This window comes from Lachnellula hyalina, assembly GCF_007821495.1.
Source record: "Lachnellula hyalina strain CBS 185.66 chromosome Unknown contig00031, whole genome shotgun sequence".
In the NCBI taxonomy this organism is placed as follows: domain Eukaryota; kingdom Fungi; phylum Ascomycota; class Leotiomycetes; order Helotiales; family Lachnaceae; genus Lachnellula; species Lachnellula hyalina.
This window is the reverse complement of record NW_022157145.1, coordinates 40,786-54,415: the sequence shown is the minus strand read 5'-3', so window position 1 is coordinate 54,415 and position 13,630 is coordinate 40,786. Positions and strand designations below refer to the sequence as shown.

The window sequence follows — 13,630 nt, the reverse complement described above, 5'->3', positions numbered from 1 at the left end:
TGTACATAGCATATCCCGTCGTGCGCTCTCTAAAGTACATTCATCATCTATTCTCCTGCCCCAACAGTCATCGGTAGTCCGGAATCGTCAAAATTTCAAAATGAGTGCTTCAGAAGCAAGCACTTTGCAGCCCAATACTCCAGTTCCGGCAGCTCAAATAGCGAATACCTCCAGAGTGCCTCTACTCGGCGAAGGGTTCCAAGAGACGAAGCGCACCCCGAAGTCCACATCTACAGACAGTAGTGACATTGAACCTGATACGGGTGAAACCACGGTAAAATCTGGGAAGCGAAGATTATTTGGCTTTGGCAAGAAGAAGGAAGAGAAAGGAAAGAAGAAGGCCGAAAGTGCTCCAAATACGAACACTGAAAATTCAAAGACTCCAATTGCAGCTCCCGTGGCCCGGAGAGTTCCATTTCAGAGCACATCCCCTTCCCGATCAAGCCAACATTATCCAGCGCCTGGTTCACCGCAGAGAAACCTGTATTCTTCTTCCTCGCGAGTAGGCTCACCTGCTGGATCGCAAATATTCGAACGCGATGTACAAGAGAGCGCTCTGCCCGCCCCCAATTCCCCCGCGATCCCATCGCACATACAAACCGAAAACCATATACCTCCAGTATTAGATGCCTCCTCGGAGGCCATTACAAACCACAAACTTGACCCAGACACTGTCGAAATCGTTATGCACTCGTCTCACCAGCCAGCAGCGGTCACTGTGACTGGAGTAGGCAGCAGCGAAGCGACCGGTGGAACCTGGGCAGATGACTTGATTGCACATCCAGATAAAGACGATGCGGCGTCTAACTATGGTGCTCTTGATAGCACCGACGTCCGCCGCTTGAGTTTCATCTCATTTTCGGACATTGTCCAGTCTGAGCATGCGGAACACGCGGGTAGCAGAGATTCAATCTATGTTGCAGGGCTGAGCTCTCTGTCGTCTGGGGCAGTCAACAGATCCCCATCGCCTATTAGATCCCCCGTCTCATCGCAAGGGTTTGGCACCTCGCCTCCAACGAGCAATTCAGCGTCCATGAAAGGGGTTGAAATGTCGCCGAGGTTGAAAGGCTTTGCTAGCCCAGTTTCTACACATGCGCCTGTGCCTGCGAATGGTGGCGAGCTGACGATAGAAACGATGAGGCAGGCTTTGCGAAGAACAGGGAGTGGTGATCTCAGTGGTGTTCGAAGTCCCATCAGCCCAGCGAGTCCTGATGGGTTATCCGATACTTCTTTCCAGTAAAGCGGCTTAGCGTATGCAGGGGAACTGGGATTGATTTTACTTGTTGAAATGCTCTATATCCAGGGTGCTTTTGGATTCGTTTCAATTGGGATTGGAGTTTATGGACTGCCTGGTTTTGTGGGACTCAATTTGAACCTTGGGTGGCTATGAGCGTTGGCTGGGATGTTTTGCTTTTTCGTCTCCTTCAGCTTCATAGCGAATGTCTCGGTGATTGATGAGCAGTTGAAATTTTCAGACAGAAGGATACAAATAATGCTGCTTCTGGTGGACGTTCGACTTCCATGCAACCTCCCTTGTCCTCTACGAAAAACATTATTGAAGGGCCGCTAAATTCCTAATATCGCTTCTCTTTCTGCTCACCCCATCCATCCTTCTTAACAAGCGCGATAAGTGCAAGCATACCAACCAATGTCCGGCTATTTCATGATCGTAGCTGGTGTTTAACAGTAGATTACTTTTGATGACGACCAGACTAATCCCGAGAAGGACATTTAGACTTCGGAGTTACTTGTATCTGTTCACCACTGCGGGCCACAGTGGGCCGTAGACACGTGAAAACTCTAACTCTCTGGGGAATTCTCCGGATTATTTTACTGATTAGGTTCGCTCATATACGGAATTACGGAGTACTTCGTATTAAACAATTGCAGCTATTATAATTGGAGCCCACTCCCACTACTGGAAGTTGGATCAGCCTGTCAGAAGTGTATTCGATGCACAATTGATTTAGAGCGCCTCAAGCGCCAGCGCCAGCGCCAGTCCAGGAAAGTCCGTGCAGTTTAAGCCGTCCCAAAATCTTTAGTAACGGACGGGACCTTCCACTTCACTACATCATAATATCACGAGCTGAACCCGCGCTGTCGATCCAAACCTCCAAAGCTTTGGACGAACCAGATTTGATCCCTAATGTTTGCATCTTTCGAATTCGAATGGACCTCATCCTTATCATCCGTTGCAGACCGGCGCATGGCCAGTTATAATGAAGAAGCATCGAGATTCGAGACTGGCATTGGGAACACTTAAGGCGTATTGGTCGCGGATTTGCTTATAGGAAAGCAAACATTACCGCTCCGTTGAGAGAGCGACGATATACCGTACTGTGGTCTGCCGCATACAAGCTCAAGGACGTTCGGAATCTCCCTAGCAGATAACATTCGTAGGCAGCCACGATTGGGAGAAATTGGGCCACATCAAGAGCCAGTTCACTGCAGATGCCATTGTCCGAGAAAATCTGCGCAACGACCCCCTCTATTTTTGCGACCGAGTCTTGGATACTGGCTTGCATACGAACCTGCCCACTTCGACAGATATAAATGGGTAGACATGAGAAATAGATGAACAGGAATCGCCGTATGAGTATCCTGCCCGCAGGGATGGATAGCAGATCTTACAATAGTAGCACAATTGGAAAGGACGGAGCTCTGCAGGACTGGCAACGAAATGCCACGGAAACACTGGCTAGAAGATTGGAAAGACCCTACGAGTCGCATACAATGCAAATGCGACGGCCTAGCATGCCCAATACATTACGCACGGTGACCCCTGATATGCCAGAGGGTAGTGACGAGTTCCACCACCCGAACAGCCCAGCTTCTCCGCGCTCAATACCAGGAGGAGAGAAACCTAGAGAGCGCCGTGCAGGGCTGGTATTCCAAGACTCATATAGCACGGACTCACTTGAGTCTGGACGACATGGACCGCCTTTAAGTTTTCAGTCGAGGTCGAGGACGCGCACGATGGTGGATCATACTAGGACGAGGTCTGCTTCTACAAACGTCTCTAGAAGTAGACATAGAATCGGCTCCGTGCATTCGACAAATGCACCATTGTTCCACACGGTGGAACCTCGACCTGCTCTAGATGGATCTAATTCGCTGGGATATCCATCGGTGGCCAAGCGACCTACCCCTCCACCACAACTACAGAAGTCGAATTCTGTGAAGGGCCGACGTCTTGTCAAACGGTCCTCTCGACCTTCCTCGCCGTTGTCAACGATGAGTGATGTTCCATCCGTCGATTCACTTCCCTTCCCCGTCGCTACAAGCGACGCTAATAAAATCTTAATGTTAATGAAGACTTTGTGTGGCCGTATGAGGGGAGAAGTTGAGTACCAGACTGTGGAAAGGGGACCTTGGTACCCGGGAACTTGTTACATCGATGATGTGAAAGGCTCTTTGATGTATGAGGGTGACGATAGAGGTCCTTTTCATCTGACCGTCGTTCCTGATCTCAGGGGATGTCGAGTGCAACCTATTATCTCCAAGGAGAGGCAATTGCAATGTCTTGAGATATCAAACCGCTCCTTAGGCGTTGAGCTTCACTTGCTACCTATGGTTAAAGCAGAATTTGATCTCTGGCTAGCAGCTCTTTTATGCTGGCAGCAGATCCGAACTGGAACGCTGCCCGCTAGTCCTGTGGCCCACGGAGAGCGCAGGTCGCGGCGGAATTCTCTAAACAGTAATGTTAATTCTACTGCAAGCTCTAAAGATGCGAATATCATCAAGGTTGCCAAAGTCCTTCTCTGGGATAAAGGGGCACCATCATCCCCCAGAGCTATAATAAGACGGCCATCTACCCGGGATCTAAGATCTCCGGTACACGCATGGCGCCGAGTATCCTGTATCCTGCAAGATAACGGAGAATTCAAGCTTTTTACAGAGAATGATGTGACACTCCTGTCTGTCATACAATTGTCTCAATTATCACGATGTGCCATCCAGCGCCTTGACAAATCTGTTTTAGGGCAGGAACACTGCCTTGCCATTTTCCCGCAATATACATCAACTTCGACCCAGCTATCTATATTTCGACCCGTGTATATTGCACTGGAGTCGCGCCTTTTATATGAAGTATGGTTCTGCCTATTAATTGCTTTCTCCATCCCCGAAATATACGGCCCACAGCTTTCGGATGAGGGCAGCGATTACGATGTACCAACGATGCCACAAGGTCACGCAACCAACGACTTGTTCCGCATCGAGAAGTCCGTAAATTTACGCATTGTGGAAGCTAAGATGCGAAGAATGAACATTGATACAGACCTGGGACCAACCGTGAGGCACTCTGTGAAGCCCGAGCAGGACTCTTCTATTGGAGAGTATTTTGCTGAAGTGTTCCTTGATGGTGATGTCCGGGCACGAACCAGGACTAGGACGGAGACTAAGAATCCATTCTGGTAAGTTTACTCGGGACTTTATTAAGTGTTGTTTGCCCCAGAGCTTTAGGAAGCAGTCTTGATCCCCAGTTTGGGGACTTTTTTTTCCCGGGCCGCTGAAAATTCTATTCCAAGAACATGTCGTAACTCCTAAGGTTCTGAAACAAGTTAAGCTAACCACCGGCACTTCTGCAGGCGTGAAGATTACGTGTTTCTTGATCTCCCTTTCCATACACCCAAGCTGTCTATTGTCGTCAAACGGCTCGACCATATAGTTGCGCACCATGGATTTCTCTCTTCGTCAAGCGTTCATAGCCAAGGTCCCGGTGAAGAGACAATTGCTGGTACTGTTGATGTTCCCATCGACAAGCTTGAGCGGGGCAAGGCCAGCGAACATTGGTGGCCAATTCTAGATGACCAGCAAGAGCAGATTGGAGAAATCTTCCTGAAGCTTCGTCATGATGAACTTGTCGTGCTTCTTTCCAAGGATTATGAACCGATATCCTTACTTCTCCATAGCTTCAGCAGCGGCTTGACCGAACAAATAGCCCAGGTCATTTCGACAGATCTACGTTCGTTGTCTGAAGTATTGATGAACATATTTCAAGTATCTGGGCATGCTGGAGATTGGCTTATGGCATTGGTTGAGGATGAGATTGATGGCGTTGGAAAGGAGACTCCGGTTCGCCGGCTTCGATGGAGCAGGAGGGTCGGCTCGAATGAATCATTTAACTCTGTGGGTGATCGAGAACAGACGGTGCGAGACCTAGGAAAGTCGCTACAAGGAGAAGCGAATCTTCTGTTCCGTGGAAATTCTCTCTTTACACAGGCGATGGACTTTCACATGCGACGACTTGGCAAGGAGTATTTGGAAGACGTCTTGTCCGAAAAGATTATGCAGATCAACGTCCTCAATCCTGATTGCGAAGTCGACCCATCCCGATTAACCCACGGCGATGATGCTAGCAAGAACTGGACACTCTTGATCTCCTTGACCACCGAAGTCTGGGATGGTATCGCTACTTCAGCGTCCCGTTGTCCTGGAGAACTTCGTCAAATCTTGAAATATATTCGAGCAGTAGCTGATGACCGATATGGTGATTTTCTACGCACTGTCTCTTACACCAGTGTCTCCGGCTTCTTGTTCCTACGATTTCTCTGTCCAGCTCTACTCAATCCAAAGCTCTTCGGTCTATTACCAGACCACCCACAACCCAAAGCCCAACGTACCCTCACCCTGATCGCAAAGAGTCTTCAAGCCCTCGCCAACCTCACTACGTTCGGCTCCAAGGAACAATGGATGGAGCCCATGAACCGCTTCCTCTCATCTCGCCGCCAGAGCTGCAAAGACTTCATCGACTCCATCTGCTCCATCCCCTCAGAACGAAACACCTTCGCCCTGCCAGCCTCCTACTCGACCCCCATCACAATCCTCGCCCGCCTCCCGCAAACATCCCGCGAAGGCTTCCCCTCCCTTCCCTACCTTATCGACCATGCGCGTAACTTCGCCGCACTGGTCAAGCTGTGGCTCAATCACACACAGCGCTACATCGTGCCGTACAACCTGGAAGGCGATCTCGCAGAATTCAATAATCTCTGTCTAGACCTCCAGCGCCGCACCGATGAATGTCTCTCTAAAGCCCAGGGGGATCGAACAGCAGATCGGCTGAGTCTGCAATGGGAAGATATTGTGGAGGGGTTGGAAAATAGTTCTTTCCCGGATGACCTGGACATGCCTCCACCGTCCCAGTCACGCAATAACAGCGTTACCAACATAATGGCGGATGACCCATTCCTGCCCCCCTCACATTCCCACAGCAACAGCATAAACTTCCACTCCAACGCCACCCCGGGCCTCGAGCCACCTTTCGCTCCCTCCACCGTCACACACACCAAAGCCCCAAGCTCCGCCGGTAGCGAACCGCGCGACCGCGAGAAAAGAGAGAGGCAGAGTTTCTGGGAATCAGCGTTCAGACCGAGCGGCAAAGGTGGTGCAGGTGGAGGCGCAGGCGGAGGTGGAGGTGGAGGTGGATATGATGTGTCTGAGTTGATCGAAGCTAGTCCGCCCAGTAGGGGACAGAGTCGCAATGGGAAGCAGAATAGGAGTTTCCTGAGTGGCTTAAGGCGCAAGGGGAAGGGCGAGAGTGCGAATACGAGTGCGGTGGGCAGTTTGGAGGATGAGAGGGAAAAGGGGGAAAGTGGTAGTAAGGTTACTGCTGCGAATATTGGGAGTGCAGGCGGTGTGAATTTTTGAGTTTACGTTTTGCATTAGATAGAGGTTGGGAAAAAAGGCGGGAAGGTGGGTTGCTTTTGATTGCGACCTTGACATGATTTAGTGTGCGATGTGGTGTAGGGGTTGTTTATTGGGCGGGTGAGCAAAGCATTGGAGGTGGTTCATGAGGCTATATGATGAATATGGGACTAGGACCGAGACGGAAGTGTGCATGTACGGTTTATTTGTTCATTCCTTTTGTATTTTGTTTTTGGGGGGTTGCGAGCTATTAAATACCACTTTGCAAATTGACGCATCTAGCGTTAAAATGGCGCTGCAATCAACAACTCCTATCAATCCTGAATACCAAGAAAGAAAGCAAACAAAACGCCTCTGTTTATGCCCGTTGTTAACTTTCCTCTCGAAAATTCTACGTCTCTTCATCTCTGAGTAAATTTCATACCATCATGACCACATCTGTGAGAAAGTTTCCCTATAACCACCGTCCTCATGAAAAGAACTTGCTATACGCCGCCTTCTCCTTCTTCGCCCGGTCTGCGGCGACCTTCTTCACCTTTGCCAATTCCTGCTGGACAGCCTTGTCTTGAGGAACCAAAGCAGCTGCAACCTCCAGATCAGCTTGCGCAGAATCATCATCCTTCAACCCAATATTAGCCGTAGCGCGTCTGAACAACGCCTTAGCCTTCTCCGCAGCCGTGAGCCCAGTAACCTCCAATGCATTATCAGCCGAGCGCAACGCCTCGTGGAAATCCTTCAGCTTGTTCGCAACCAGCGCAGAATTGGAGTTTAGCGAGTAGCGCAGTGCTTCGAGAGCTTTCTTTGTCTCAGGCGTCTCGTTATCCAGATTGGGATCTTCATTCAGGTACCTGATTCCCTTCTGGTACTTCTCCAGGCCCAAGCTCAACTTCTTCAGCTCTGTGAAGGCTTTGTTTCCGTAGTTCTTCAGGTCTGTGGCGATCTTGACGATGTCAGAGGCTGTGAATTCTTTGCCAGCGTCTTCGGGAAAGTCTTCGTACTCGTCGCCGGTTTCGTCGGGGGTTTTCTGGTCAGCGATGGAGGCTTCGTCGCCGGTGAGCTCGCCGCAGTCCACAATTGTGATGTCTTGTTGGGGCTTGTCATTTTCTTGGGTGGGCAGGTTTTCGACCTTGCGGACGATGGATTTGCCGGAGAGGACTTCGCCGAAGACGACGTGCTTGCCATCTAGGTGGGGCGTTGGGACTGTGGTGATGAAGAATTGGGAGCCGTTGGTGCCTGTGCGATAGAGTTGTCAGCTTTGCGCCTCTTGCAAAAGCGAGATAGTAAGTTTTGACTCACCAGGTCCAGCATTGGCCATAGAAAGCAAGAAAGGCTTTGTGTGCTTGAGATCAAAATTCTCATCTTCAAACTTGGTGCCATAAATGCTCTCCCCGCCTGTTCCATTGCCAGCAGTGAAATCACCACCCTGGATCATGAATTGCTTGATGATACGGTGGAAACCACTACCCTTATAGCTGAGTGGTTTGCCAGCCTTGCCTACACCCTTCTCGCCGGTGCAGAGGGCACGGAAGTTGTCTGCGGTCTTGGGGACTACATCGTCGTATAGCTCGAAGGTGATGCGACCTTCCTTCTTCTTGCCGATTGTGATGTCGAAGTAGACACGGGTGCGCTTCTTTTCCTCTGCCATGGTGGAATTGGGAGATTATGATGTTGGAGAGGAGTGAAGAGTTGCACTTGTAGTCGTGGTGAAAGGGGAAAGAAAGGAAGGGATTGAGAAATTCAGCCTTGCTCTAGAAACTTCCAAGCTGGCGCGGGGCAATCGGAGGTGTTGTGATTTTGCCGATGTTCACCGCTACTAGTATAGAAAGACAGGTGACAGACACAGAATACAAGTACTATTTGGTGAAGGTAATAAAAGAAATTGGGTTTAAAGAGCCAAATTGTGTCTTTCCTTTCTCATTCCACCTGTTCAATTTATGAATTCAGTACTTCGGGTCATTGTTCTGAAAGTAGGTCGATGCAAACCGATCATACTCTTTCCGGGCCGATATCAATCATGATATCCCGAAAGAAGACTTTGATATCGTAATATTTTAAACTGACCTATAGTCTCTCTAGATTCTTCAGAATTAGCCTTGATTGCAATATGTTGGGCGAGCTAAAGTTCCAAACAATCTCAGCGGTCGTCGGTTTGCATCACGTGCAGACCCTCGAGCTTCTTTTAATACGAAGGCAAATGACAGTTTCCGCTTCTTGAAGTTCTTTGCTGGTAGTTAGATCTATGTGTACAGGTCATATCTCAAAGTTTCGTGCTTGAAGGTATCTTATTTCTATGCGCTTGGCCCTGCCGACATTTCTAATGTAATCTATCTTTGTTAGTCACTCCAGTATATTTCATATTGGGGAGGCACGTACTGGGCCATCGTTGACCAGAGCTACCTCCTTTTTGAGCAGACGCGTTAGCTATGCAATAAGATTGGAATTATAGGGCGCAGTGAGTACCATCATAGCTTGAAAAACACCATCCTTAACTCTCTCCGCCGCATAACCCTGCTGGATCTTCGAAACGAATAACTGGTACAACTCCTTGGCTTGATCTCCACCCAATGCTCCATGGAAGTCTGGCTTTGATCCTTTCTTGGTCGACGCAAGCAAGGTGAATTGTGAGACTAGCAAAGTATGAGTCTCCCGAAACAAGCATTCGGTGCATTACACACCGCAAAGAACCTCCCCGTTGATATCTTGAACATTTTGTTTCCACTGCCAAAAGTTTAGATACCGTTCAATGAGCAAGTATATACTACTACTTACCCGGCCACCTGCCTCATCGTCCCATAACCGCATCTTCAGTACTTTTGAAGCTAGCGTTTCTACATCCTTTTCTGTGTCGCCGGGCGCCACGGCTGCGAAGACGAGAATGCCCTTGCCAATTGAAGAAATCAGCTGCTTGTCGACCGTGACCTATTATCAGAATCTCGGAGTCAGCCTTGCCTAAAATTGTAGAGCTTGGGAGTTGACAATGTCAATGTCTCAATGTCTCATAAGTGGAGTGTAAACCACTCCGCTGCTGTCCGAAACATTCCTCTGAGATCACATACAGATGCAGATAACACTCGTTGGAGAATAGCTGAAAGTAATTAGTAAACAATACACAATATCTACTAAAATTTAAAGGCCAAACAACCTGTTCAAGTTGAAGTAGAATTTCGATGCACTCATGAACCACATTCGGCATACAAACCCACCCCCCCGGCAGGGCATAACAATAGCGTTATGAGATTGAGGTAAACAAGAAATCTAAAATTGACAAACCTTTCATTCTGATCTTTGAAAGAATTGGCTTTTGCACAGCGAAAAGATGTGTTGAAGGTGGTGACGATGACGGAAAATGTATCTTTTTACGAGCCCATAATACAGTAATACGTTGATTATAAGATTAATAAATCTGTACTTTAAAAGTCATCAATAGAAAAAGGGTGAAAGACAGTAGTTGCTCTCCTTCTTGAGAGCCAACATAAAATTATATAGGAAAACCCATAAGTCAAGCTGATGCATCTTCTGCTGTAAAGTGGAGGGGAGGTTCGATCTTTTCCCCACAATTTAGCTGTACGCCAAGCCTCCTCAAGCGATGTGCTGCATACTACCGTGCTGTACTCCACTGTACTGTCGCGATCAACGCAACCTCCAACTTCAGATTTAAGCCTCGTGAGCTCAGCTAACACATCTACCCCCGAGACCTCAGCCTTCCGCCTTGTACAAACGTGTGCCAAAGACATAGCTACGAATGGGAAGCTATCCTGCACAAACACAGCTAGATCCCTGAACACGACAAACAGCAGCAGAAACCAGCACCAAACCACCAGTTCTTACCGCGACCTCCACAATGGCCGCTCGGAAGCTCCAGCAGGAAGTCGACAAGTGCTTCAAAAAGGTCGACGAAGGCGTGGAGGAGTTTACATCGATCTACGCAAAGCTGCACGAGTCCACAAACCCCGCCCAGAAGGAGAAATTGGAAGACAACCTAAAACGAGAGATCAAGAAGCTGCAAAGGCTTCGCGATCAAATCAAGACATGGGCGGCTAGCAATGATGTCAAGGATAAGGGGCCGTTGATGGACAAGCGGAAATTGATTGAGACTGTAGGCGTGGTTGCGGCTTCGTTGTGATCCATGGCTAACGAGGTACAGCAAATGGAGAAGTTCAAGGCTGTGGAGAAAGCTATGAAGACGAAAGCATACTCGAAAGAAGGTCTATCGGCAACAACAAAACTCGATCCCAAAGAGCGTGCAAAGATAGAATGCTGCGAATTCTTAAGAACCCAAGTCGACGAGCTAGAAACCCAAATAGAGACACTCGAGGCTGAGGGCGAAGGGATACAGGCCACCATGAAGAAAGGCAAAAACCAATCGTCAAAAGCAGATCGAATGGCCGAGATCGAGCGCATTACCGAACGACATAAATGGCATCAAGGGAAACTCGAGCTGATCAAACGTTCGTTGGAAAATGGCGGGGTGGAAACAGAACAGATCAATTCCATCAAGGACGACATTAAGTTCTACGTCTCTGATGGCATGCAAGTGGATTTTATGGAGGACGAAGAGCTCTATGACGAGCTCAATCTTCAAGAAGAGGAGGACGCCTACGGTATGAATAATGATGACCGAGTATCTTCCCAAGATACACAATCAGTACAAGAAGAAACACCCGATCCAGATGTTCGATCGAATAGTCTGTCAAATGGAAAATCAAAAACCGTGGCCACCGCTGAAGGTGCCACCTCTGCACGACGACCGTCCACCCAATTGAAGAGCCCTCAACCAACTATGGCAACCTTACATACGCCATTAAATAGTATTACCAACGCTGCAGTGAGCCAGATGAAGCCTGCCCCAGTACCGACAAGAGCACCTGGGGAAACTCTTAAGTCCTTCTCTGCTGCAGCGGCGGCGGCGGCGAGTGATAAAAATACTCACGGAATTGCTCCTTTACCCCCGCCTCCGGAAAGTGTCCCCCCTCCAAATACGTCAATAAGTCACCCCCCATTACCTGCATATACTGGGCGAAAAGCAAGCTCTACTGCTTCGCCAATTGCTGTCCATGCTCAACCTGTCGCTACTCCTCAGACATCTGCATCAAGCCGGCCGTACCAAGTTCTGCCAGTGTCTCCGAAACTCCTGTCACTAGCCAGACAAAATCTCCAACATTGGGTCAATCGAGTGTGCCCAAGTCCAAGAGCACCGAGATTGCCGATTCTACCAGGGCGGGTCCCTCGCGAGTTGCGTCTAGTAGAATTTCATCTGCAGCAGATGTAGGGGAAGGCCCGAGAGGTGTGTTCTATCCCTTCATTCTATATTCATATACTAACAGTTGGAAGCTGGCCCGTCACAATCAAACGGTATTACAAATGGCAACAATGATAGTGTTGCTCAGGAACACGATGAATCCATATATCACCTACCCTCTGGGCTCCAGGATCTCATGCAATCTCTCGAGTCCACAGAGAAGCGCGTCACATCGCCGAACTCGCCTGCAACTCAAAGGATGTTTGCATCGTCACTAGCCAACATCCCAGATATGGGTGACGTTGGCGCACCTAAGAACTACAAGCAGGACGATCGGATCACTACGCCTTCGTACTACCCTCAAGAATTGGATCCGGTCTTCGATGATCCTCGACTGTATTCCCGCATAGATCCAGATACGCTTTTCTACGTCTTTTACTATAAACAAGGGACTTATCAACAGTACCTGGCAGCCAAGGCACTCAAGGATCAAAGTTGGAGATTCCATAAGCAATATCAAACCTGGTTCCAGAGGCATGAGGAGCCGAAAACAATCACGGAGGAGTTCGAGCAAGGAACATATCGTTTCTTTGATTACGAGAGCACATGGTAAGTTCCTCATTTTTCTAGCGATTCATCACACTATGAATTTCTTCCGCAATATCCATAGAAAACCCACTAATATCCTTCTTTTAGGATGAACCGAAGAAAGGCGGATTTCAAGTTCGCATACAAATTCTTGGAGGACGATGTATAAGTTATTGATAAGGCGTCTATGGAACAATGTTCGTGTTCGAACAGGATGGCGCATGGCATGGCATGTCTCTCGGACGGGGTCTAGCGCTGAGATAAATGACATTAGCACGTCTTAATTAGCAAACAAGTCGGCTCATCTGGGCCCGATGACCTTACTTTTTTGACATATCAGATACCCTGCGACTCTCCTGTGATACCAAGCAAAGGTCTTCTGGATATGCCAAATTGAGGCTATAGTCTCAAATTCGTCTCGTTCTATCGTCGGTCGCCCCTCTTCAGCGGCAGGATCATGAGTAGCGCAAAATTAGTGATAACAAATCCAACGAAGAGGCAGAAGACGAAAAAGTCAATTGATAACTGATATATCTAGACTCCGGCTATATCCACGCACACTGTAGCACGTTAGATTCCGAGACCGATATCCAGTAGATTGGTAGTGGTGAGGAATGCGACAGCTGGAGACGACAACACATATTCAGGGCTGAAATTCCAAAGGACCAGATGTCGAATTATATGAATCGCTTGGAAGATGCAGCCCTCATCTGGGTGGCGGTTGTCTGTATCTCTGCCCAACAGTGCCTAACATTCTGTTTCCATGTACGGTTCGCCAACATTAAGGGGTACAAGGCAAAGTATAAGACTATGGCCTTTCCTGGTTCTTTGCATAGGATGCAGTCCTTGTCTACAAGTTTCACCGTTTGTCTTGGTCAAGCTGAGCAAGCGTACCTATAACAGGCACGTTACTGTCACATAGGCACTTCTCAATGCAATCGTTGAAGCCTGAGAGAGAAGCTGCTCCACTTAAAAAACGCAAGCAACTACTATATTCGTTCTTTCCTCAATTAACAGTTTCTGCTATCAGAGCGACTACCCTTTTAAAGATCTTCCTGTTCCGCTACTTGAAGTTTCAACGAGTATTAAAGCTGATTGTTCTACAATAGTGCTATTTACCCATCCATAAACAATCCCACGATGGAACTTTGATCTCAC

The 13,630-nt window shown here is 48.4% G+C and overlaps 5 protein-coding genes across 5 annotated transcripts; 3 read left to right on the top strand and 2 right to left on the bottom strand.

Moving 5' to 3' along the window:
- Window positions 1–100: 100 nt before the first annotated feature.
- Window positions 101–1,240, top strand: LHYA1_G002808 (uncharacterized protein; the record flags this gene model as incomplete). The annotated part of the gene is made up of 1 exon (XM_031147782.1): window positions 101–1,240. The coding sequence occupies one exon, from the start codon at window positions 101–103 to the stop codon at window positions 1,238–1,240; it is 1,140 nt and encodes a 379-aa protein (XP_031007202.1).
- Window positions 1,241–2,574: 1,334 nt separating this feature from the next.
- BUD2 (Inhibitory regulator protein) lies at window positions 2,575–6,648 on the top strand (the record flags this gene model as incomplete). Its single annotated transcript, XM_031147781.1, has 2 exons — window positions 2,575–4,415; window positions 4,590–6,648. The coding sequence occupies 2 exons, from the start codon at window positions 2,575–2,577 to the stop codon at window positions 6,646–6,648; spliced, it is 3,900 nt and encodes a 1,299-aa protein (XP_031007199.1).
- Window positions 6,649–7,114: 466 nt separating this feature from the next.
- cyp41 (41 kDa peptidyl-prolyl cis-trans isomerase) lies at window positions 7,115–8,290 on the bottom strand (the record flags this gene model as incomplete). Its single annotated transcript, XM_031147780.1, has 2 exons — window positions 7,115–7,878; window positions 7,942–8,290. The coding sequence occupies 2 exons, from the start codon at window positions 8,288–8,290 to the stop codon at window positions 7,115–7,117; spliced, it is 1,113 nt and encodes a 370-aa protein (XP_031007198.1).
- A 605-nt stretch (window positions 8,291–8,895) lies between these two features.
- Window positions 8,896–9,762, bottom strand: DTD1 (D-aminoacyl-tRNA deacylase; the record flags this gene model as incomplete). Its single annotated transcript, XM_031147779.1, has 6 exons — window positions 8,896–8,973; window positions 9,019–9,045; window positions 9,106–9,272; window positions 9,321–9,363; window positions 9,415–9,506; window positions 9,702–9,762. Coding segments are annotated over 6 exons (468 nt in total), but the record flags the coding sequence as incomplete, so codon positions are not given.
- Window positions 9,763–10,486: 724 nt separating this feature from the next.
- On the top strand, window positions 10,487–12,641 carry not3 (General negative regulator of transcription subunit; the record flags this gene model as incomplete). The annotated part of the gene is given in 5 exon segments (XM_031147778.1): window positions 10,487–10,741; window positions 10,790–11,818; window positions 11,830–11,929; window positions 11,977–12,493; window positions 12,581–12,641. 5 exon segments carry the CDS (start codon window positions 10,487–10,489, stop codon window positions 12,639–12,641), a joined length of 1,962 nt encoding a protein of 653 aa, XP_031007200.1.
- Between the last annotated feature and the right edge of the window lie 989 nt (window positions 12,642–13,630).